The 26,233-nt window shown below is 40.4% G+C and overlaps 1 protein-coding gene across 2 annotated transcripts in view; it reads right to left on the bottom strand.

The window, feature by feature from the left end:
- Nucleotides 1-22: 22 nt before the first annotated feature.
- TNKS (tankyrase) overlaps nucleotides 23-26,233 on the bottom strand; it is a 130,194-nt gene continuing 103,983 nt past the window's right edge. The window contains exons 13-27 of one of the 2 annotated variants that reach the window (XM_066186171.1): nucleotides 25,092-25,171; nucleotides 23,932-24,077; nucleotides 22,771-22,936; nucleotides 19,932-20,151; nucleotides 19,551-19,660; nucleotides 17,141-17,329; nucleotides 15,540-15,813; nucleotides 14,783-14,865; nucleotides 12,899-13,019; nucleotides 12,170-12,267; nucleotides 10,738-10,812; nucleotides 9,410-9,515; nucleotides 8,375-8,561; nucleotides 7,454-7,610; nucleotides 23-5,469 (exon numbers count right to left, since the gene is read on the bottom strand). In XM_066186171.1, coding sequence (XP_066042268.1) covers nucleotides 5,383-5,469; nucleotides 7,454-7,610; nucleotides 8,375-8,561; nucleotides 9,410-9,515; nucleotides 10,738-10,812; nucleotides 12,170-12,267; nucleotides 12,899-13,019; nucleotides 14,783-14,865; nucleotides 15,540-15,813; nucleotides 17,141-17,329; nucleotides 19,551-19,660; nucleotides 19,932-20,151; nucleotides 22,771-22,936; nucleotides 23,932-24,077; nucleotides 25,092-25,171 — 2,099 coding nt within the window. In that variant the 3' untranslated portion in view covers nucleotides 23-5,382. The remainder of the gene's footprint in view (nucleotides 5,470-7,453; nucleotides 7,611-8,374; nucleotides 8,562-9,409; nucleotides 9,516-10,737; nucleotides 10,813-12,169; nucleotides 12,268-12,898; nucleotides 13,020-14,782; nucleotides 14,866-15,539; nucleotides 15,814-17,140; nucleotides 17,330-19,550; nucleotides 19,661-19,931; nucleotides 20,152-22,770; nucleotides 22,937-23,931; nucleotides 24,078-25,091; nucleotides 25,172-26,233) is intronic. The other variant, XM_066186172.1, reaches the window with a different exon arrangement.

The raw sequence follows: 26,233 nt of genomic DNA, 5'->3' as shown, positions 1-26,233 counted from the left end.
ACGCATTCCATTTTCACAGAGCAACTGTTAAAAATGTATTTATTGACTTTTAAACTATTACAAGTATTGCAGATCAGACATTTAGCCAAGCACATTTATAGATCAAACTCAGTTGTTACAGAGATGTTACCTAAAGTCCACCATGTAAGTAGGCTGAGAAACTGCCCATCGTCTTCAACTTTTGAGAGAGAAGGTAATAGAAGAAATAAATAAATGATATCCCAGCTCCAGGTAATTGGCAACCAAGAGAGGACACATACAGGGCTAGTTATGAAAACAAGTTACACAAAAAAAGGTCTAGAAATTCAGCCCCCAGCTACATTGCCACCTGGGTTGCCAGAGAAAGCAATTAGGAATGACAAAGCACAAGCTCATGGGACTGCAGCACAGAAAATCCCCATTTCAATTTCCAAAGCTGAAGCAAGCTCTGCAGATGTTAAGAAAATGTCAAAATCATCTTGTAATAACAGAGATTCTAATAATCTACATTAGTAATTAATGGGACCAGCACTAGAACTTGCCACCAACAAGTTCAGCAAGACCGATACATCAAAACCAGTCAGGTAATGTGACTTGACAGGCATATGTGTCAGTGTAATGGAAATACATCTGCTTCCCATGTCCCCTAGAGATTCCCGAGCTCATCCACCTTGCTTCAGAGATTTTAACACATCCAGTGTTCCCCAATCCCCTGGGTTTCCCATCTACTCTGTGCTCATGGGGTGGGAACACTGCCACTCCCTCTCTGCACATCTGTCCTGCCCACTCTCGGAAAGACCAGGAGAACATGCTCTGGACTGTGCCAAGCCACCACCTCTGATCACCAATGGATTCAGGCTGTGGAGGTTCACAAGCCACTTGCTATGTGAGGCAAGAACCAAATATGTGCTTTCCCAGGTCTTCCTGGCTATCCAGACTGCAGCATAGCTTACAATGCTGCATAAATATTCAGCTTAACAGAACTGAAGCATGCATTAGATGCATGTCCTTTTAGATTTCTGAGCTAGACTTTCTGGCAAAGAAATGGAAAGCATGAAAATCCAAAGCATGGAAACAGAGAAATCCCACTGAAAATAAATTTACACATTTCCTGACATTCAACTTCTGAGAATGATTAGCAATGTTCAAACTAATCTGTTGTGTGGCTGGACCCTTCCTTTTACCCATGTTGAAAAATCCTGTTCAGGGCAATTTCTGTTAACAGTCCCATATGGAAATTGCAGGCAGTGCATGAACTGTGCAGAAACTCTGATGTCATTGCAGGGATGCAGGAGGCCTTTTTGAGATTTCCACATCTTAAGTAGCTCTCACAGGCCATGCAGTGGCACAGCATGTTTGCATCCCTCAGCACCCCACACATTCACAGGGAGCAGACACCTCCTCAACCTACAACAAACAGTAGGAACAGCTGGTTTCCAGAGCCAAGAAAGTGCCCTTCTCCAGGAGCTACTCCCCCCCATATACTACATGCCTTTTCTGAGTCTGCTGCCCACCAAAGCCAACAGTGCAGAACATTTTGCAGGGTTTTCTCTTTGCTTCAGCGTAGAATTTTCTTTTGGGAAATTCCCGTAACAAATAAGCAAAGTTTAAGTTTGCAGGCAAAATAAATTCCTGCTACATAATGCAGTGGGATTCAATTGCATCACACGCAAACACTCGAAACAGAGGTTAGGAAACCAATACTGACTGCAACATGGTAGAACTAGTATAAAAGGTTTGTAACAGTCTCTGTGGAGCTGGGATCAAACACAACGGGTAGATAAAAATAAGAATGAGAAAATAAAATATACCTTATTAAGGTACTGTACTGTCTGCTTTTAATCCTAACAAAAGTTTTGTTGAGAGCAATCAGACTGCAGTGTCACTCTGCACCAGGTATCCAAGTCATCAGTCTCATGGAAACAGTTTCAGCAGTGGAGAGCAGAACCCTCCCTCCTTTGTTAGATGATGACTTTTATTTCTGTTTTGCTTATTAAGGTGCTGTCACAAAACTACAAAGAAGTATCAAAGGGACACTGACAAAACTCAACAGGCCTGAGAGACACATTGTCCCTTGTGCCAGTAAACACCAAATTCTCTGTCCCTGGTCTCCCAAGCCTATGAGGGCCTATCCCAGTGTTTTTATGTCCTCAGCTCCTACTGTGCCTCCACTGGTGATCCAATGCTGCAAATGAACATCCCACTAGGCAGGGGACTGCTCTTCTCAGGAGGTCAAAAACTTCATTTCTCAGGAGGCAGCAACTGCCTGGTTATGGGGTCACGGCCTTTTAAGGTTCCACTGTAGTTAACTCCCCCAGCTAAAGCAGCAGTATCTGTACCATTAACAGCCTGCCAAATGCAGCTCTACACCACAACCACGACCGGGTTTTTCACAGGTAACTTTGATATTGATGGGCAGATCCTCGCTTTGTTTTGAACTGTAAGAGGAGCTATGACAACATACGCTACTCCTGCACAGGTGTCTACAACACACAGATGCACCATCAGGCCTGGGTATTCCTCTGTGTCTGGCCACTAACGGATATGAGATCACGTCATTACGAGACAAAAACCACTGCAAAATGATTTCCTCACACAGCACATCAGAAACATCAACACTGGCCGTTCAAAGATACTGGAAAGCAGAATCACAGAATATGCTGAGTTGGAAGGGACCCATCCGGATCTCTGAGCCCAACTCCTGGCTCTGCACAGGACACCCCAAGAGTCACACCAGGTGCCTGAGAGTGTTGTCCAAATGCTCGTTGAACTCTGTCAGGCTTGGTGCTGCTACCACTTCCCTGGGGAGCCTGTTCAGAGCCCAGCCACCCTCTGGGTGAAAATCCTTTCTCCTAATATCCAACCTAAATCTCCTCAGACTCAGCTTCACGCTGTTTCCTCCAGTCTTGTTACTGGTCATGGGAGTGAAGATATTGGTACCTGCCTCTCCACTTCCTCTCGTGAGGATGCTGAAGACCCCAATGAGGTCTCAGTCTCCTCCAGGCTATTTTTATCCTCTAGAAATTTCAGGCTGCAAAGGGAATCCAGACTAGCCATTAGTTCAACCAGCACATAGGAAACAACAAGCAAGAACAGCATCTGGTGTGGGCTTGGTGGGGTTTGTTTTTTGGGGTTTTTTTTTTTGTTCTTGTTTTTGAAAGATGTAAAGCTTTTAACTTTTACACCCACATTAACCATTTTGCTCACCTAAGCAGCACAGCTGTTTCACCATTTAAAACTATGTCTAACTGGGGATGGAGAGCAGCACTCGCTCTGGTCGCTATCTGAAACCCTAGTGCAGATAGGCACATCCCCTCACTCCATTATTAACTAAATGAAAAACAAACCCCAAACTTTAATGGTGAATACAAAGCTTCAAAGCCTAGTGGTGATCTTCGTAATCCTAACACTATGAAACAAGTAGCCAAAATACAAGCACCCAATTTTATCAATGAAACTTGTTTAAAAGGACAACTAGGCTAGAGCCCGGCTGGGACTTCAAAGCTACATATTTAATCAGGTCACAAAATGAAGCGAGAACCATATATCCACTGTCAGCTCAAGAAAAGTAAAACTCAGAGTTCAAGTTCTGTTGGAGTATTGCTATTTCTAAGGAATTCTTTAGAGATATTACAAACAGATGATTTTCAGGTAGCCATATTGCATCAAATGACTGATTTTACAGTGGGTGATATTTCTTATGAGGATGACTTGCTTTAACATTAATGCCTTAACATTAAAAATAAAAATGTTGTGTCTTAATGCAGAAAGTGAAACACTCTTCAGGATTAAATCTGTTTTACACAAACATGTTAGCAAAATCCCACTTGTGGGGAGCACGCATATTTTTATGAACTAAGAGCACACTATTCTGTTGCTTTAAGGGGGATAAAACCTGAATGCATGAACTGGATCATCAGATACTAAATAGTGCTGGTCGATAGGGTAACGTACAACATGTTGTGTCCAAAGGAACATTCTTTTCCTCCAGTTGTTACATGGTCAACACTGAAGCACATTTCCTGGTATTCGTTGTTAGGAAAAAAATTAACAGGTCCTGATTTTCAACCTTCTCTGAACTGTAAAACACCACTAAAAAGAACAGTTTCTACTTTTGTTAAATCCATATCCACCATGAAGGGGACTTTTGAAACTGTCTGATGCTGTGCTATGCAATGCTTAAAAATAGCTTTCTCCTACCCAGCAAAATAAACCTGGGAATTTGGGAAGGAGGGTATTAAGTGAATAAATCCTAACTTTGTTCTCTGGTACACCTGCAAACAAATCCACTTGCCAACTGATACTTTAAAATTTTGTTCTCATCAAAATGTAAAATCGATATTTAAAAAAATTATTACTTTTGTAAATCCCTTAAGCTCTTCAACTGTGATGTCACACACAAAGATGTGACAGGAAACTGCTGTAATACACTCTTCCTTACCAGCCTGAAACCCATTTACTGGGTCTCATCTTACAGAGGGACATGAACCAGATACACCCTCCTGTATGAAATCTTATGACTTTTCACCTGCTTCTCCCAGCAAAACCATACACTGCTGGAACTGGAGAACATTTCACAAGCTGCATGTACTTAACAGGAGCCTTATAAAAGGTTCTTTTAGAGATGCCAGCAGAGGGCATGGATCTGTTTCATGAAGTTCTTCTAAGCACAAGAGCTGGTTTTACCCTTGCAAACACTTCCCAGGGCTTCCCCCAGAAAACTCACACAGACAAGGCAGCAAACTGACATCATTTGTTTCCACTCTCAAGTTACACTCACTCATGTTATTGTTTGCTCAGAGGTGTGAAAAAAACCCCTATATTGAAGAACTTGACCTAGCCCCTCCTCAGATGAAATTTATATTGCATTGTTAACAATTTTAGTCGACTTGACTTTGTGCAAAATATCTTCAAGAAGGTTCCGGCTCAACTTCAGAATACAAAAGGAGAATAAATAGGATCTCTTGAAAACAGGAAATGAATGGTGTATGCTGAAAAGAAAATGATGGGCTTAATGCAATTTATCTGCAAATATAATAACTAGAAAAGTAGTGTCTGAAATTTTAACATGTGAGATGGCACCAATAAAGATTTCCATTTGCACAATAATGTTCCCAAGGTCTAGATCAAAACAATATTATTTTACACATGGTAACTGCAGAGACTAGGAGCCTGAGATATGTTATTAAAAGGCAGTCCCTTGTAAACTTTCCTCAAGAGGAACAGTAGCAGTTGAGTATGCAAGAGTTACTCATATCATAGTCATCAAGACAGCAATACTTTATAAAAGACATACAGCTTATTTCCAGGTTGTTAAGAATTTTATGTGAGACTGATTTTCTGAAACACGTATCCATCCAGTCCAAGATTGAAGTCACATTCCTCTCCACCGCTCTGAAGCTACTAGGTCTTCTGTTCTGCTGCTGTTGCTGTCTGTGAGGGAGCTTCTGGTTTCACAATTTGGTATGTAATGAGATATTCTGGGTATGCCTGAAAGTAAAATAAGAAAAAAAGGTTTATGCAAGGATAACTCATCAAGTTCCAGTTTTTGCATTTCACTAAACAGTGACCAGGAAGGACAGCACAAGAATCAGTTCTATGCTCACAGCATGCAAGAAAAAGTGGATTTCAGACCTAGCCAGCACTATGTGGATCTTCTGGATGTACTTATACCTTGGTTAATACACAAATAGAAAGAAAAATGTTTCTTCCACAAAGTCACTGCAAGAAACTGTGTGCATCAGGAATTCAGAGTTACTCTCCTCGTTAGCTAATCCTACAGATCGGTCAGTGCCTGTTAAAATACTCAAAAATCACAGATGACTGATAAAGTCTGACCTCAAAAGGACCAATAAGTTGCAATGTAACCTGCAAATGCCTTTACTGGCAGTAAAACGCTTGGCCCACCCAAAGCACATGACTCAGACAGTCATCTGTCCATCTGTACAGCGTTTCCTGGAGACAGCTGGTAGCCAGTTCACTGCCAGAACAAAAGCTAAAGTTGATGAAGGGCAGGACCCCATTCTGAGGAACCTTGACAGATGAGAGGAAACTGGGCCTACAGAAGCCTCATGTCATCCAGCAAAGGCACCTGAGATGAATTCCTTGTAACACTGCAGGATGAGAAGCCACTCGGCTGAAAAGGTGATGGGGTCCTTGAGAGACAGCAAGCTAAAGCAGAAGCAGTAGTGTGTCCTAGCAGCAATAAAGGCTATGAGCATCCTGTGGTAAACCACCAGGTGCAGCAGCAACTGCCGTTTATTCAGTACTCCCTTGACCACATTTAGAAAACCACTCACAACTTTAAGGTTCTCCAATACAAGAAAGCTGCCAACCAGCTGGAGCCAAGTTCAGCAAAGGATCAATAAGACAGCCACGGGGAGAGAGCACAGGATAAAGAAGAAGATGCTGAGAGAGATGGGCTTGTTTGTCTCAGAAAAGAGAAGGCCTTGTGAGACGTCATTATGACTCTATCACAGAAAGTCACCTAACTGGTCAGGAGCAATCTGTGCTTACTGAAACTGTGCTGTCTTGAATCACTTATGGTCTTGCATATGCCTTCCATGAGGATCTGTTCCATGATCTTCCCAGGCACAGAGGTGAGGCTCACCTGCCTGTAGCTTCCTTGTGTCTACTTTTCTCCCCTTTTAAAAAATACGAGTGATGTCTCCCTTTTTCCATTCACTGGCGTCCTTGCCTGATTGCCATGAGTTTTCAAATATCACAGAACCACAGAGTACTCTGAGTTGGAAGGAACCTGCAAGGATACCATCAAGTCCAACTCTTAAGTGAATGGCCCATCCAAGGATCAAACCCATGATCTTGGTATTACTAGCAGCATTCTCCAGCCAACTGAGATAATCTCAGGGTACGATGGAGAGTGGCTTGGCAACACCATCAGCCAACTCCCTCAGGACCTGCGATGTTTGTCATCAGGTTCCACAGATTTGGGGTTATTCAGTTTCATCAGGTGATCTGGGAGCCACCCACAGTCAGAGGCAAAACACTTTCCTAGCTGAGTTATTCAGATTAAAAATCAACTTTTGAAGACTCCTGTGCTACTCCAGCTGCCATTTAAGAGTAGTCGCTGTCACTGCTGTGAATCTAGAGGTAAAAAGCCCAGAATCCTCAAGATGTACTAGAGCCCCAGAAACACATGTGACCTTGACACTGCAGTAATGCCAGTAAAATGCAATGGGAGAAAGCTTACTGAGAGAAACTACGATAGACTCCATCAGTGCTGCACAGGTGAAATTAGGCAATTCTGTATGGTATAAATCAGAACAAATCAGTGGACAGGAGTTGCATTTGCTGTCTAGATGCAGTTCACTGTTTATTTCCCCATATAAATGAAAAACCCCCAACAACCTAATCAGCAGCATTGTCACAGCGCACTTGGTCTGGAAACCAGCCACACCCATCTCCAGCTCCCAGCTGTGTTCTTCTATGAAGCCAGTCCTTGCTAACCACCTACCTGTTCTCCTCTGTAGATAACATACTCAGCGTAAGCAAGTCCATTCACGCTTGGCCTGCCGATAACAGAATGGTGCCCGGGAGGGGCATGAGCCATTTTCATTGTGCTGAACTGAAGAAAGGATTTTCCAAGGGTCACTCTACAGAAGAGCATTTGTCTAAAATGAAAAAAGAGAGTATAATGTTCAAGTATCTTACTAGGAGTTGTATGCTTCCAGAATGATCTCAGTCTTTTGAGTTTATTTCATTACAATTAATTTCTCAAAGCTTTTTAGAGAAACACTTTTAGAAACCAGTTCTAAGACTGTATAAAACCTGTCACAAAAAAATCTTTCATGACACACAGAAGGGCAAACACACAGTTTGTTTAGCCCTCACACAGAAGCCTGTTCTACTTCATTTTATATAAAGCTGTTGGAAGAATCTGAAACTCTCTCTGTTCCTACCAGCAGGGAATGGACAGGTGCCACTGTGAGAACCACACTGATCTACTCCAGGACAAAACAAAGCTGTGATTAGGTCCTGTTCCAAAATTACCTACCTCCAAAATTATCTGATCCACAGTACAACACTGTACTGATGACCACCACTTTGCACTGCAGTTTTTCCTGAGAGCGCCTGGAGTTGAATTGCAATTTTCCCCTGACTCCACATTTTCAAACTTGCTGTTTCAAGCCTCTTTCCTGAGCCACAGCTCACTTTGATTTATACTCACTGCATGCTTGGATGTAATTTTTGACCTTCCTGTGGGACTTGCTGCATTTATATTCGTTTCTGTTCAGCCTTGACAAATGGAAAACTCCATTTTTCCTGCCATGACCAAGCTCAAGTGGCCATTCTTTGCCTGCAGGTCACCCTGTGCCAGGATCATAAAACCCAGGACAGCCAGGATTATGTGTGGGGAACTCTGCTGGACTCCTACCTGTGGCAGATGTAACAGGACCTGTCTTTGTGTGTGGGACAGCCAGTTCCTCCTCCTATTCCATACACATATTGGTTGCTTTTTGAGGAGTTTTCAGCAAAGTAAATTCCAGCTCCAAACATTCCTCCAATGTATGCATGCCTTTCATCAAATCCTTTGTGAATGATAGCATTAATAAAAGGAGACCCTAGAACAGTGACACAAAAAGACACATACTTGTTAAGTTGTATAGTAATACAAGTCACAATGTCAAGAGGAGTTTATCTGCCTCAAATAGACCATTAAATACCAGAAAGTGTGCTCAGTCAGCTGGAAGGGGGCGATACCCAGCAGGATGCAGTGATGTGTGGGATTTATCATTATATACCAAAATCCCACGTGTGACTCATTTCTTACTCATTTCACAGATCTCGTTAAATGGCTTTCCCCCCACTCACATTTCAGTGCAATTTATCTCGTCAATGCACACCCTCTCCAGGAGTCAGCACTGGTTAAGGTGGGGCAAGGTGTCAGGACAATCATACCCAAAACCAATTTCCCATACAGAATCATAAAAGAATCTAGGGCAGAAGGACCTTCAGGCAATTGTCATTTGCAGGCATTTCTAGAGAAATCTTGCTGAAACTCATGGTTAGTTTTGATTCCTTTCCCTGGTGCTTGCCTGAAACATCAGGGTAAAACGTTTTTATTGTGTGCTGCTCCCCTCATTTAGAAGACACCATGTCTTTCTCCCAGCAATGTAACATCATCCCAGCAGCTTTACTAGAAATGACCAAGATACAGCTTAGCAAAAAAACCCTTTCTCCTTCAACAGCTGAAACATACTAAAAGTATTTCTTATCTAGTGTAGCTTTTTGGATTGCAGTAACCACACCGAGTAACTCCACCACCCCCATACCCCCAGTGCACCCTCGGTTTTCTAGTGTAGAAACACAATAACTTGCATAGGATAGTGACACAGATTGCCTGTGGGTCCTTTCAAGGTTTGGGGTTTTGTTAAATGCCAATACATACAAAGAGACACTACTTCCTTACCATGAAACAACATGCGCTCATTGTGATGATTATGATTCTCCTCCGAGACCTCCTTCTGTCTGTGACAGAATCTCTCCCGCAACTTCTTGTTCACTACTTTTTGAATCTGCAGTAGAACAACAGATCCAACCATGCTGTCACCATAACATCTCAATCTCTCACACGTATTTGAATTGCAATTGAAATGAAATATAGTTTCATGAAGTTCACATTAATTTGACAGGGAAACTGACAGCAAGACACATTAATGCTATGAAGAAACCCCATGGCTGTTCTGCACGCAAGGCTGAAGTCTCTCAAACAACTCTGTAGCACACACCTACAAACTGTTAAAACTACCGTGAAACGGCAGCCTAAATTCTCAGGTTTAAGGACAACTTTCAGGCTGCTTCTTACAGAGCCTGCAATACCACAAGGAACTACAAACTGTCTGAAACTCCTTCCCTCTCTGCTTTGAGCTCTGTTGACTGATCTCATCTAGCTCTTTGAAACTTGCTGTCTAGTTTAGGTTCATCTTTTATGAAAAGAACCAACTCTTGGGTCTTTTCCTATAACATAACAAGGTGTGCTGTTTAATCTATCTATATAATTTCAACCACATGCTCTAATACCACTGCGGTTTCTGTAAAGGACTTCACCATTGGTTGAGAGTAGAATGGAAGCAGAGTTTACTTCAGGATGCATGATCTATTGGATCAAGTTGCAAAGGCTCTGCGCAGGCTTGCTTCTCAAAGAGATAGGCAGCACAGGTTTGCTGGAGATCAGAAACCAAGTTCTGTTCTGATTCCCTCTATTTCCTTCTCCCCAGAAAAAGAAAGCAGAAAGTGTACTTTCCCTCAGAAAGACAACACTACTTTCTGGAATACCAGCGCTTGGAAAATGCATTTTTCTAGTTGGCAAGGGCAAAGGAGGTGGTGTCAAGCTGGAAACTTGCACAGGGAGACAAACTTATTAGAGGTCATGATCATCCTTTCACGTACACACCCCAAATCTCCTTTAAAACAGCAAGAAAAGACTACACTGAGGAAAAACAAAAATCTGTGTTGCAAGGGTCAAACACAGAAGTTATAGGCCTCTGAAATTCAATCAGGTTCTTCACCACCTCTGTCTTCAACATCAGCTCTTCAGACTCCTTTAGGAGCCCAAGTGGACACTTCTCCCTCATCCCCTGTGCAGAACACACATTCATTTTAGTACTTACATTAACTCTGCTCCTGAGTACCATTTCAACAAAGAACTTTAAATATAAAAGGGCAAACCATTAAACTGATTCTGGTTTAAATACTAACATACTTTACTACATAAAACTGAGAAGTTTTGGAACTTACCCTGATGACATTATATCTGTTGAAGATCCCACCAGCATTTCCACCATCCCGATGCTCCCGGATTGTACTTTGCATCTACATAAAAAACCAAAACTGAATGTTCAGCACATAATCATTCCTAGCAAGGCAAAGTATCCATGCAATATCTCAGTATATCACTAGCAACAACAGACAATCTTGATGGAAAATGAATTAAAAGATGTAAAACCCAGAAAAACCTCACAATTTTAAATTGAGGTATACCCTAATTTCTCAAGCACCCAACACATTATGTTGTTCCACAGTAGGGAAGCTGGATGATGCAATTATCCAATCTTGCAATAAAAATGCACGTAAGAAAAACGAGAATAATGGTACTTGCTATCAAAATGATATACAGCTAGAAAACCTTCTTTAAATTAGAAAAAATAGTCTTTAAAAAAATAATATACAAGAAGATTATTTCATAGTAATAACAAATGTGATTTTAATGAGTTTAGTTTGCATTTCTTAGTATTAGGGAAATACCTGCACAGTAAATTCTCCTATATCATTAGAAGAGCATTTCTGATTCCCTCAGAAATAAGTTTCATTGTGTCTTTTAGAGGAGTATTTATAGCTACAGTAACAGTATATGGTAAGAGTTCAGATAAATATTCCAATTTACTATGGCAGACAAGTGACCCTTTATTTCAGACAAATTTATAAAAAAGATATGCACAAACTCCAGTTTATGAAGCTACTAACAAAATATATGCCCATCTAAGCTGGCAGCAATCCTGATTATCTAGACCTTTTAAAGACTCCAAACACTTCTGTGCTATAGTGTAGGAGCATGACACAAATAGCAAATGCACTGTAAAATGGAGTTTCTACTAAACACAACTCTTCAGGAAGTCTCTTTTCTGTTATGATTTTTGCTTTCAAAATGGTATGTGCCTATAGTTTACTTAAATAAAAGAGCATGTGTGTGTGTGGGAGGCAAAATTACAGTCAATTCTCAATTATCCAAGAGCTGTTTATCTGGGTTACAGATTAACTAAGCCACTGAGACGAGAGAAAAGCTGGTTCACAGAAAATACCGAGAGAATTGCAAGGCCTTGGGCCTTTAATTTTCACAGGTCCATCCATCTACAGAAAGCTATGCAAACCCTCCCTATGAGACAATATCAAGACTAGATCCAAAACACAACAAAATAAAACTGGGATAACACTAAGTGAGCAGAGACCACTTACTAAAAAAATTGGCAGGACATAGCATAATAATTTCTACCACTGTTCTATATGAAAAGACAAATGAAGAACCCTAAACTTCTTGATAGGTATACGCAATTCATGCATCAAAGCCTATTTTAGCACTTTCCACATGTATTGCACACTTCGGCTCTGACAGGTTATCAGTGGAAAGAAAAATATATGGCCCCTGAAGCATTAAGAAAGGGACTTGGATTACCTCCTCTTCTACAGACTGATACTCCTTATCGTCAGGAGCAAGGTCAAGGAGAATGGTCCCCTGACTCACACAGTGGAAAGTCAAATAAGGATTGGTACCTGCAAAGAGCAGAAATGAAAAGGAGTAAAAATCAACAGGAAAAACCAATACCAGCTCTATTTGTATCCATCATCATCACTGTTCTTCTTAAACAACCCCAGTACAGCAGGAAATGCAAAATAAACACAAGGCATAAGCACAACCTCAAAAAGATAAAAGTGCTTTCGTTAGCAGCAGAGGCTTTTAAAGAGAGAAGAAAAATGCATGTGGGACATAATTGCCCTTTATTGCTTCCTCTTTCCATAGAAACATCTCAGAAGCGTGGGGCAGCCTAAAACCCTACCAGGCCTATCCTTCAGGTTATAATTGGCCTGTGGGTAGGTATTAGGGCAAATCAATCCAAAAGCTCCTTTCTGGGTCAAACATAGTCCTGAGAAATGGGCACAGCTCCCAAAGCTGTCTCTGGGGTATCCGTTCTCTGAAAACACAAGTGATCACTTGGTCTGGTATCTCCTTAACATATTCTTTAGCTGTCACAACACACTCAGCCACCGTGTCTGCAGCAAATATACTTTCCTGACATTCAGATTCTTTCAAGACCTGGTGACAATGCCTACATTTAGAGAAAGTGACTTATAGGAGCCTGTTGTGTGCTACCCTTAGACTAGCCAGTGAAAATGTCATATTTACCTTGCTGACCTCCTAAAAGTCTCTCCACACCCTTTATTAATTTGTGGCGGTGTCCATACGCATTGATCCCAATTTCTTTAAGCTCCTCATGCCCCATGTCAGCCAACACATCCAGGGTTATCTGGAAAGGTGAAAGATCACAAAAATCACTTGCCAGACCTGGCTTGACTTTCAAGGCTGGAGACCTATCACTTCAGAAAATGGAAAATATTCATGGTGCAACCAAGAGCATAAAGGTAGATAATGTTTTGCTTCACTTCTACTTGCTGCCACCTTCTGGCAAACCTCTCCGTATCACAGGACCATACTCAGCTGCTACAGCATTGAAGTTGTGCAAAACTTTTACTTCTCTCACACCAATTAACAAGAGCTGGTTCTCACGAACATTTTTACTTAGGTAGAAGGGGATGCATTGAAATGCTGGCACAAATACGGGAGTGCTTTTGAAGCATTTAACATTTCACAGCATTGTACAATTCATTATTTTCACTACACAAGCAGAAATTAATATTCTACAAGCTTACTAATACCGAGTTGAGGTGAAAAAGTGCACATGAAGGTAGTGCTTGGAAAAACCAGCTTAAAAGAATAAGCTTAAAGAAGATGAGCTTGTTTTTTCTACAAACAAACTTACAGGAAGAGCTAGACGACTTCAAAATGATGAATATACTGAATCCAATTTGCATTGTTAAATCTTATTAGCAGGAGAAGATCTTAACAGGTTAGGAGTTAAGGAAGCAAAAGTAGAACAATACCAGCTAGGCAACAGGAAGGTGTGAAAAATAGTAAGAAAACCTGAGAAGCATATAGGCTGCTTTGAGACTGGTTTCCTTCTGAACAGAAGCAGTTCCAAACTAAAGAGAACAGCTTATGCTTCATATATCATAACGGAAATAGTTCTATGGTATTTTATCTTTGAAGAAGTACCTCCTAAAACATTATATAGAAACAGCTGGAACTGTAAACAGCACATTACATTTCAAACCTTTGTTTCCTGATTCCTCAACAAAAGATTAGCAGCAGAGGCCAGAGGAAAAAATAATCATCAAATGCAGTCTCTTGCACTTGTACCTTTCATTTTCACATGTACATCCATCTCAGTCATATAAACAGATCTATTAAACTGCAACATGTTAAATTTAAGAAATGGTACATAAAAGGAATCTCCAAATACATTACAGGTACTTCTGCTGTAAAATGTAATGTAAATTTGAGAAACTTACATTAGTTGTACTCTTTTCATATATTGTGAATTATTGATAAGTCAGTAGGTTCTATTCCCGTTTCTCAATGACATTTGAAAGTTAGCCCAGCAAAACCCAGTTAATGCTACGGTCCTAACCTAACAGAAAATGTAGCTTCTGTACATTCTGTTCCGCATTCTGTAATGTGACTACTCCCAGGCTAGGTTTTTATTACAGCATATAGTCAAACTGGAGGATTTCCTAGATCTAACCAAAGTATCACATGTAGCACTACAGCTGGTGAAAGGCTTGTTTGGCTGTCAAGACTGCTGAAGGACCAATGCAGGTGACATTTGAACCTAACTTCATTATAGTCATACACGTTCAAAGTTCACAAGGTCCAAAATAACTCAGAATACAAGCCAAATTGGCAGACACAGTGTATGTGTAAATGAAAGCTACTTGACACCTAAATTCAACAAGAAAAGATATCTTCATAGGTTTTGCAACTTCACCACATTGTATCTGGCAATTCATTTGCAGAAAACAGAAAGAAAACTTGAACACACTTGTTTTTCTGTAGATATGAAGTCTGGGTTTTTTCCTTCCCTTTTTCAAATAGAAAATGAAAATGTCACTCGAATTTCTTACCTTAGTTTATCTCCTAAACACAGCAACAGAGATGAGGCTTGCCACTTACCTGTTCTGTCTCAAAGATGTCTCGAAGGTGTTCAAGACCCAGACTTTTTAAGAACTGGGTAATGTTCATGTCAAGACCAGAAACTGTAAGAGAAGAAACAAGTCTTCATATCCTATACATCTGAAGTAAAAAAAACCAAACCAACCACCTTAAAAAAAATCCCAAGCAATACGACTGATTCTCTCAAAATTCCAAACTCTGATTTTTTTTACAATCAATTTGTCTATGTCTGTAATAAACAATCTATTTCCATTGTGTGCAAAGCTCATCACCATTCCCTCTTCAGAATCAACTATTAAAAGCACAAACATCTGCGACAAATACAGGCTCATACTGCAAAGAGAAGGAAAAGAAGGGTGGGTATATTTTTGCTATGTGACCCCCTTAGATTCTGACCTAAAGCATGAACTCCAGATACTAATCAAAGGGCTTAAAAACCCTTGGCAAAATCCCCCAGCCATAACCACAATCATAACTCCCTCCTCAAAATAATTCTCAGTGGATTTCCCTTACAAACTCAATGAACATCAGGGTGCCTAATCAGATCTGCATTTCTAGCCAGACCCAGTGACTGATAGCAAACACAGATGAACAGTTAATAGTGAACAGCTAACTGATAACTGACAGTTAACTGATATGGGACACAGATAACAATTCAAACTGCACAGTATTTTCTGGCTAGTCAGAAATGCTTTTCAGATAAACCAAGGCCTATTTTGATACTAAACTAGCCTATTTTGATACTAAACCACGGTACTTCTGGTAATGTAAACTTGTCCAGCAGCAAATGCACCTTCTCCTTCCTTCCTGTCAGTTCCTGCTGCTCCATCCCCCGCATTTGATGCCCCTCCTACAGCCAGTTCTGCCAGTGGCCCTGTGAGGTTATCTATGCTGCTGGCAGCAGAGAGGCAGGACGGTGTAGATGCTGGCGAGATCACAGAGGCACTAACAACAGTAGCTTGAGGCTTGAAGCACGTAGGCAAAGCTTCTGGAGGCATCGCATCTATCAGCAAAGCTCTGATATCATCAGCCTGAAAGACAGAAAGAACACCCAACATGAGGTCCTACTATCACAAGTTACTCATCCCTGGAAATAATTTTAAATTGTTTTATTTGATTGTTCTCTATCCCATTAGAAAGAAAACTGCCAGCTTCTGTTACAGCGGAATTCACGGTTGCAAGAACATTTTGATTCACCACTCAAGACATAGGTGAATCAGGTTCTCCCCATTTCTAAAGCTACGTTGAGAAGCTAATTTTTTTCTGGTACAACGACTTTATATGTTCCAAAGCCAGGAAGAACAATGCAGCAACTTTATTTGAAATCCTTCAGAACCTAGGGCAGGAAATGCCACTTCTTAATTTCTCTCTCAGGCTCAACTTCAGGTGCACTGGAACAGGGTTCCAGAGGAAAGACCACCACTGCCTTTGCTATAATCACATCTCTTGGTTAGAAAAAAAAAAAAAAAAAAGGACAGGAGTTTACCTAACAGTTGGATTTAGCCTTTATTGACTAAATTAAGCAACACCCTCATCTTCAAGAATTTCCTCCTTAGAAGTTCTTGTAGAACATGATTAAGACATCCTTATTTTCCCCCAGAGAAATCAAATAATTTTCATATCCTTCATCACAAAGCAAGTTTTCTAGAGCTCAGATTACTCTCGAGGGTATTTCTTGAACTCTCCATAAATAAATCAATAACCCTAAAAGATAACTTGCACTGAGATCAGACACAGCATCCAATTTGCTTGCATTTTCTATTCCATGGAGATTGTTTCAGCTGGGGTGTACATGTTCATATAACCTTATTAAGCTTCTAAACTATTTACAAGAAAGTTTACAGATGCCAGTTTTAGAAAAAGTTTGATAGCCATCTACAAATTTTGGAAGTAGAATGAATTCTTTGGAATGTTGTTTTTGAGTTAATTTTTTAAAAAAGGAACTGAGGTAATATGGAGGTACTGAGTATAATAATCCACTAAATGTTTTGATTCCTCTAAAGGCCCATCTGGTGTTCCTCCTAGGTTCAAAGAAATAATCACCAACAGTACACAGACTGACCACCATCAGTGACATTTCAGAGAGTTTTATTTCTGGGAATGAGGGGATTGATCCCAGGAGTGAATCCTTAAGAAGAAGCACACTTTAAATCACAAGCCATGGGAAGATTTCAGCCAAAGGAAAATGCCTGGTCCCATGGATAAAAAGCTGCAAAGAGGCACTCAGGAAATGCCCTTCTCTCTCCACCTCAGCACAATGGAAACTGAGGACTGCTGATGCCATGGAGCCACAGAAATGAATTCAATATGCAGAGTACATCCTCCAGAGCAACCTGTGGCTGGCTAACATGAACTTACTGTTGCCAGGTCTAGTGGTGTCTGACCCTCTTGGTTCTTCATGGTTGGATCTGCTCCATGAGCTAACAGCAGAGCACAGAGCTGTGTCCTTCCTTTTTGTGCAGCTTCATGCAAAGGTGTGAAGGCCCACTTGTCTGTTGCATTTACACATGTATTATATTTGATCAACAGTGCTGCTATATCCACATGCTGGAAAACACAAGAACATCTTAACATGACACTGGTAAAACATACATTTCCTTTTTCATGCTGTAGGTAATGGTGCCCAGAGACTCCTGTGGTTTCTCTTTCCTGTAACTCATTCTGCCTCCTGTGTCACAGGAGCAGCACACTTCTCCAGATACCAATTTATACTGCAGCTCCACAGTCATCTGTGTCTGTGCACTACCAGATCATTCACCAGCCCCATAAAGAATTTGGATCACAAGCAGATTTCCGTCGAACCACCCCAAGTACATAGCATAGAGTTTGTGCCAGCTGCAGGAGCAGACATGATACTTAATCCTGCATAAAAAAAATTATTTGTGGACAAATTTGAACTGGTAAATTTAATGGGCTGCAACTTTTGTGACACAACACTAGAAGCTCTGAAGATCAGTGTGTTGTGCTACTGAGCCACCCCTGTGTGTACAGAAGTTTTTGTTGTAGTTTCTTTCTTGCAAGACTTTGAACTCATCTGTGGCAGCACCGATCTGTTCTATTTTCAATCATATTTTATGAGAGCTGTAATTGATAAAATGTATGAGTGTCACAAGAAACAGCTGTTTTACATGGGTTATAAAAGTAATGAACTTACAACCCCATGCTTCCATCAATATACTGTCCTTGATGTCTCCCAAGTAAAAATAAAAGAAAACTGACAAATGAAATCCAGTAGATCTTAGTTGTGCACGACAGTAAAAAAAAAAAAAAAAAAAAAAAAAAAAAAAAAAAAAGCAGGTAGTCAAAATGAGTGGGTAGGAGCATGAAACACTGAAATTGTAAGCAGAAGCACAAAGAAGTGCCAATGGATTTCCTTTTTACCCTCAAAGTCAATTAAGTGACTCCTTGCAGCTCTCATAAAACATCTTAGTCTCTGAACAAGTGTGGTTTGAAAATACTGCCAACTTTATTTTTCCTCTCTGCCAAACTTTTAAAGTAATTGCTGTTCCTGTGATTTTTCTGCCACAGAAAGCCCTATTGAGGGGGACACAGCATGAAGTGCTGGGTGGGAAAACTGAAGAAACTTTGTGAGAAAAAGGCAGAGCTTGTGAAACTTGCCAGCTATGAACTTGTGAAACCAGTACTCATCTCCTCTCTACCTCCCATCACAGAGATCTGAACAGGCTGATGACAGCTCAGAGAAAAGTGTGGGATGCCAGGAAAGGTATGCAGTAACTCTTAACTAAATAAGCTGATGGAACAGCACCAAACACTGCCTTTTTAATGTTTCCTAGAGGAAGCAAGGCAACCAGGTTAGATTGGCATTATGATTTTTAGAAACTATAATTGGCTAAAACCAATGTCTGACATTTCTCTATGCCAATAAGAAATGTTTTGGGTTTGTGTAAAATGTGTGTTTTGTTTTCTCACGCCAAGGAAAAGAACGCAGTATTTTCAACAAAATTTATCTCTAGATCTTAGCAATATCCTGGGAATTAATGCTTATGGCAGATGTTGATAAACAATATTACTTGGTATTAGGACCCTGTAACATAAAACAGTTCTGTCCTGCATTTCTAATCTTTCATCAGGATATGGGGCTTTTTGCTCTTTGGGACACTGGGATCCCAAAGTGACGTAAAAAACCAATAAAAATGGTGTAGACTGAGTTCCGTTGATGCTGTTTTTAAAAACAAGGTGAACACTGCACTTTTTATTTCATTTACTCTCGAACAAATGCAATCATGGCTCTGTTATGGTCACCTCTCCCAGATTTTGCTGTACGCGTGCCAGGGCCAAGAAGTAACAGACAAAGCATATCATGAGACCATCAAACCCACTACTTCCTGAGCTTCAGATCCTCTCTCTGACTGTAAGCACAGTGCTAGAGGTTCTCAAGCACTGTCTCTGTACAGTTATTTACAAGAGACTTCTTTCTCACCCAATCCACAAGCAAAAACTGCTTATAAGCCATCTATCAGACATCTGTGCAATGGGACAGAGATGCTTACTCCTATATGGAGGAAAGAGGGCCTGCCTCATTCAAAATGTTTTGAATCTGTCACTGCACACCCCTGCAGCAGATGGCTTGCCCTGGAGGACAACCACATTACCAATGCAGTAGTCCTTCTACTCTAGCAATAGATTCCCACCAAACACCAGCTGTAACACATCTCCACTTCCCTGTCCCATCTGCACACTGTCCCCTGGTATTTGACTTCAAGGAGTCCCGTGCTGTTCTACTCATGGCAAGACTGCCTGCACCTACCCCATAGGATGCTGCATTGTGTAGGGGAATTAATCCTCCTTTGTCCTGGGCATTAACATCAGCACCATGCTCAAGAAGGTATTCAGCTACTTCCAAATTGTTGTAACCAGCTGTAGAAAAAGCAGAGGAAAAGAAATTAGGTATTAGGAGAGCTAAACTAAAGAAAAGTATTAGACAGAAAAGCTAAGGCAATTTTTCAACTGCAGAAGTTCCTCTTCCCTAGTAATTGTATTAACCTCCTGAAATACAAGGGCTATAGTTAACTCTTTGTACAGGACAATTCTCTGTGAAACTCTTCCTATACCAATCCTGATTTTGGCAAATTACATCTGTAGACCTACCATAAATATAGAAGCCTTGAAAACCTGGCACATTACCCACCTGCAAGATGCAGTGGTGTTGAATTTCTTCCCTGGGTGTCTCTGCAATTGATATTTTCTTGAGTACACAGCTTCTGCACTCGTGCCAGGCACCCCTTCTTGGCAGCATCTAGCAAAGCAGCATCTCCTCGCAGTAAATCCTGGATATCTGTGTCTCCTTCTTTCACCAAATCTAGAGGAGTGTTCCCATCTCGATTCTTTTTTGTTGGATCAGCTCCGTGCTGCAAAGAGCAAATGGAATGCTAGTGTCACAATCACGTGCAGAGCAGTGCACATAAGTGCGTCATTATTTTGCGAAACAAGATGGGATTTTGCAGACCTACCATAATGAAGTAATAATTTTATAGATTAGTAGGCACATGCAAATAAATTCAGAAGGCTGAGGCCTAAAAGCACTAGTGTGAAACACAGCTCTGTGAATCTCAATTCCACAGGAACGAATGGCAGCCCTCTGCAAGAGCTGTCCCTGCTCTACGTGCAACTGAAGAATGCTCAGGAGCATTTCCTGCACAAAGCTATTTCTTACTGTCACAGCAGCGTGAAAGGAAAGCCAACTGCAAGTGTCTTGCAACTGGCAGGAAACAAATGGCTGGCAGAGGTATTTCCTGAGCATAACTTCCCGAGCTAGCAAAGCCAGGCTCTGAGTTTTACTAAATGTCACCCTGATATTGAAAGGCACTTGTTTCAGAAGGGAACTATCAAAACACTCTTCTCTACACCTTCCAATAGGTAACAGCTCCATCTCAGGCAGTTTACAGGTCTTTGGAAGAAGTTAAAAAATTTTTTTGGTGGAGAAGGGGAGTTGGATGACTGCTGGAGTGTATCTGTGCTGATAAAACATGTAGATCAGGCAGTGATAAGAACACATCACTGGAGCACAAGGGGATGAGAAGGGGAACATACAGCTATGTAAAGCATATGGTGTGAGTCATGTCCACATTCAGTTTTGTGGGAGGACAGCTCCTTCCCTATTCACTCTCAGCAGCAGTGGGAAAAAACAAAGACAGATAAAACAGATGCAGCTGGTGGTGCTATAGTTCTCTGGCTGACCTCTTTGGAATAGTCAAACAGTGGTCCAATCCCTGCCAGCATGTCTACCCTGCCATTTCCCACTAGACTGGGAATGGGAGAACAGCAAAGGGAGAACAGAGGGAATGAACTGCTTTGTATTTGGAAGCAGTACAACTGTGCTCATGGTGTAAAGGATAAAGAGCAAGGGACAGAAAGGGACAGAGTATTGATCACACAGAACCAGTTTCCATATATGTGGTTCTTTTAGGAAGAGAGCACTCTTCATGCAAGGCATTTTAGACTGCTTTAAGATATGATCTGAAATCCCTTATTTTAAAACTCATCAAAATCGGAACTATTCAAATATGCCCCAAAATAAATATCTGAATGAAGAGGCAGTGTCTTCTGAGACCCCTTCCAAGGCACAAAAACAAATGAAGGTTGCAATTTCAAAGAAAGGTGATTAAAAAAGACTCTGTCTCCAAAATGCCTGTTTATTTTTGTTTCCTTCTTCAAGCAGACCAGGAGAGAAGAAGCACAAGTCAGGAGGAGTGAAGCTCAACATCCACAACTCAGCAGAACTGACAACACTGCCAGTTGGCATAGGAGACACAGCAGGAGAAACCCTGAGTAAACTGCAGTGCGAGCATATATCCACAGACACCCAGAAACTTAACATCCATGTCACCTTAAGGGCATATTTAGCTCTTATCTTGTGAAAGAGTGATTTAAAAAAAAAATAAATTTCAGCACTTTTGTATTTCCTGTTGTACATCCATTCAGGATCCTCTGAAGACAAATTATGGGTAAATTCCCAGTGGAAATTAGAAAAGGCCAGAGATCTCCAGTGTCTATAATGTAACACTATGCTTCAGAGATTACAAGTGTTCCTGAAGCTTGAGCTAACATCTCTACTAGGGTGTTACTTCCAGGCCCGCACCATGCCTCCTCCACAGACATCCCTTAATATCCCCTGGTTTCTGCTGTAGATGTGCTTCAAACTATCTTTCTTCTCTCTTTGACTGCTTTTTTGGTAATCAAGTGAAATAATTAATGATGTAGGAGGGAAATAGTGGGGCTTTGGAGCAGCAAATGAAAAGTGGCTGGGGAAGATCCTCGTTATTTTATGACTATCCATTTTCTGACTTTCTCCTATTTTAAATGTTGTGCTTCAGAGGGACTTAAGTAGGCAAGGCTGAAAGAGGAAATAGGATTGGCATGAAATTCTACTCTAGCACCCCCTTTCACCCTTCCAGGGCAGGATCTGACCTTACATTAAGGAGTTTCTCAAACTCATGTTTCTCACTGGAAACTTCTCCACATTACCTCATGCTTTTTACAGGTTCTTCCTCTAAGTATAATGAATATTTATGCCACAGTGTATTAACATGCATTTCCTCCAGGAGCCTGATAAATTATACATTAACATAACAGTTTTAAAACAGCATTTAGGACCCACCTTCCGCTATTGCTGTGTAACACTCTTGCATAAGTATTAACAAAATTTACTTAAATGCAGAAACTATTTCAGAAAGGGAAGGCTAGGACAAGGTAGGGAGTACTCATTTTTACAGGAATTCAGCTGATTTTTCCAGTGTCAGAGTCTTGTCCTAACAGTATTAATACATGTGCTGGAAATAGTACTTGTACTGATGATTCTTTTTAAGTCAATGATATTACACAAGAAACCATATGACAGTTGCAAGATGAAAATTGATTCAAAGATACCACAAAGAATTCACTGAATGCAATTAGCTTTGCTTAATTAATCTTCAGAAAAAATAAATATATATGCATTTTAAGACACATCTGAGATCTCCAGCACATACTTTTAAAAGCAGTTTGCAGATTTCATATTTTCCTTTTGCTGCTGCTTCATGTAGAGGAGTGAATTTCCACAGGTCTGCCACGTTGACAGAAGCACCATGCCTCACTAAGAGTTCAGCCACTTCGTAGTGTCCGTAAGAACAGGCATTGTGTAGGGGTACTAAGCCACTAATCAAAGAGAAAGCATTAATAGCTAGAGAATAAAATCCTATATGCAATCAGTAGATAAAACTCCCACTTTCATCAGACATTATTGTTATCTTTCAGTCTTTCCAGTTTTCTTGGTTTTATTTCTCTATTTAAAAAAATCAATTAAAACTTAATTATCCTCTTTCAGTTCTCATCCACAAGACTTTTAAATACTTAGCAAGCCCTAATGTCACAGCTTCCACAAGCAACTTCAATGCTGTTAATAACAGATAAAAACTAAATTGCAAGACTCACGGTTGTTCTGAGTTTGGATATTTGTGTAAATATCAAGAAAGACATAATGCTATATAATGTGTTTGAAGTGCAGTTATTAGTGAGTACTGCACATCTGATAGATACAGAAAGATACTACTTTCTGTATATATACAGAAAGTATATATATATATACCTTCTTCCAGGGTAAGCCTGAAAATCCAGTATTGGAAATTTATTATCCCCCACTCTGAACTAATATATGGAGTAAAAGCGTGAACATAACCAAGCTGCTTCACAATTAATGCAAAATCCTGTAAATGGTTCATATAATTTAACTGATTAACTGTAAAAATAACTAACTTAATAATAAAGGCTAACAGAATTAGAAGAATGACCAGAGATAACCCTGGTATTTTACCCCATTTTATTCAAGACTTATTTTTTTAGATCACCTAAAACAAGTTAAAGGCTGCTTTTAAGCAAAATAAAGTCTCCAAAATCGGCAAAAACTGGAAGAGAAGCAGCCTGTATTACAATGCCAGGTATGTTTTCGATAGTGGCTTCTCAAGAAAGTAAATTATGCAGTAATGGTCTATAAATCTCCCTACAGCACAGGAACAATGCAGAACAAGAAGGAAAGAGAAAAATTTTCAAGAGAAAAACATGATGGTCACTGGAATCTGAAGCAAAATGAATAGGTGGGACGTAGCTCTCACACTAACAAAGAACAACAGAACATATCATGGAATGAAATGTACCCTTTATCTTTGGCATGCACATCTGCTCCATGGTGCAAGAGGTACTCCACCACTGATACGCGGTTATATCCTGCAGCAAAGTGCAGTGGTGTTGAATGACGGCCTTCCAGATCTCTGCAATTCACATTCTGAGGGCTGCAAAGTTGCTGTGAAGACAAAAGAACCCAAAACCTAGCACAGACCTAAAACTAACAAATAAGGAACTTCCCAAAGCCCAACAGCAACAACAAAACATGAAACAAACAAATCTGAAAGAAAATAACTAAACCAGCACCTTCAAAGACCCCAACACAAAATTTGATCCAATTATATTATGCAAATTTTTTTGAAGTATCAGGAAATTTCTTTCCACTTATGCAAAGTTAAAAAAATAGCAGCTCTAAATTTACAGCTGAAAGTAGTTCTATAACAAGACTTATATAATGGAAGTGGTGTGAAGATGTCACTAATGTATAAGAAAGGGTGAACGTCTACATCATCAAGTACCAGGTTCAAGGCCATGTAACTTTCTCCAGATATACTACCTGGCCTATACTGCCCTCAGAAAACTAGAAATACTTAGCTTAGCAGTCAAAGGAGCTGCCGGTGCACAAAACAGCTGCTGTTTGAACATTAATGCGTATCATGCTGAAGTTCAAGGTGGGAAAGTATGCACACCAGTCCATCTGCAGGCTGTTTTGTCCACAGACCAAGTATCAAAAGCAAGATCAAACCTTCTTGTGATGCTGGGATTCCATGGCCTGACCCTTCACCTTCAGAATAAGGATAGTTTAAAATATGAAGTCTGCTACCTATTAACAGTATTTGCTGGCCATCTGATTGAATCATGCACCTGAGGGCTTGTTTCTATTAAACTATGATTCTGGGAATCACAGGGACTACATCAAAGGATTATGGCTACATCTGAGTCCATTGAAGACATGACTGTGTGAAGGACTGGCAGGCTAAACAAGCAGAAACTCAAGAGAAACGCACCTCAGTACATCTTAATGTACTACCTTCTAGGAAAAAAAAAAAAAAAAAAGAAAGATCCCTGAGTTCCCATTTTTTATGGTTTACCATCCACTGGGCACTGCTTCCACAGCCCATGTAGCAGAGGCTTCCACAAGCCTTGCATAGCAATGCAAAGTAGAAAATTCACATGAACTGTTCAAACGTACCTTCACAGTTTCCAAGTCCCCAGCTTTGGATGCTTCTAACAACCGATAATCCACATCGGATGTGCGCACAGGTGTACTTTCTACATAAGGAAAAAGATGGTTTAGGATTACTTAGGATACTTAAGTTGTATTAATTTGTGCTCAACACATTTTCCAAAGTTGGGGGGTAAAGTCGGTCTGTTGTCACTTGTGAAAATGCAGCTGGGGTTGTGATGTTCAAGTTCATACTGCCAAAATGTCTGAATAAGGAGTTTTAGAGTTTTAGAGCAAATTAGTCAGATTTTGACTCTAAAACTGATATTATTATACCAACATTCTTCTCTCTCAATCCACATACATACATTCATGTGCACATTTTAACATGTAATGCCATGTAACCAGCTATATCTCAGGAGTGGGTACATTTCAAAACAGTCCTTCCTTGCACTGCTGTAAAATGCTTTTTCCTTGTTATGTCTTGTTTTAAGACAATACTGTTGAAAACACTAGAGGAAATGGAGTTTCTAGCTACCATGGGTCTTCTCATCTATCTGGATATCTGCCTCTGTTTGACCACCTGCACATCTCACTGTAAGGTGAGTTTATTGCTCTGTAGTAACTATTGATGCGATTATTCTTCTCTGTACTTGCAAAAATTCAAATGTAACATAGGTAAGAGGATGCAAATCCTTAAGCACTTACATGAAAAATAGTGGCACCCGCTTCAAACGTCTATTAATCTTTTTAATGCAAGATATAAACAAATTGCATCTAAGCATTAACCAGAGCAGTTTCACAATAAAATCTTTCTCTACTGGACAAGCAAGAGATTTGAAGTAAAAGTTCAGTTTAGCAACTATCTGTGTTTTTCTGCCAGTAACACTCTGCTTGTGATTGCTGAAGTAGGGAGTACCTAACAGATTGGCTGATGCAGGGAAAAAGGTTTCATACATGCTCAGCAATATTCCAGTTGCCTTGGAACCTGCTACCAAAGGAATCCCAAAAGTTGCTACATGTGCCTTCCTACAATCTCCTTGTACAGCAGCATGTTCTAGATCTACAAGCTGGTTATTTTCTTCTCAATTTGCACAAAATCACTGAAATGAGCAGAGCTATTTATTTTCTGACAAGTGCCACACAATACATACTGTAGTTGTGTGCAC

The sequence above is a fragment of the Chamaea fasciata genome, unplaced genomic scaffold (genome assembly GCF_029207755.1).
Source record: "Chamaea fasciata isolate MVZ Bird 193981 ecotype frontalis unplaced genomic scaffold, bChaFas1.0.hap1 SCAF_6, whole genome shotgun sequence".
Classification (NCBI taxonomy): Eukaryota; Metazoa; Chordata; class Aves; order Passeriformes; family Sylviidae; genus Chamaea; species Chamaea fasciata.
The sequence above is the reverse complement of the archived record's forward strand: the minus strand, read 5'-3'. Positions and strand labels throughout refer to the sequence as shown.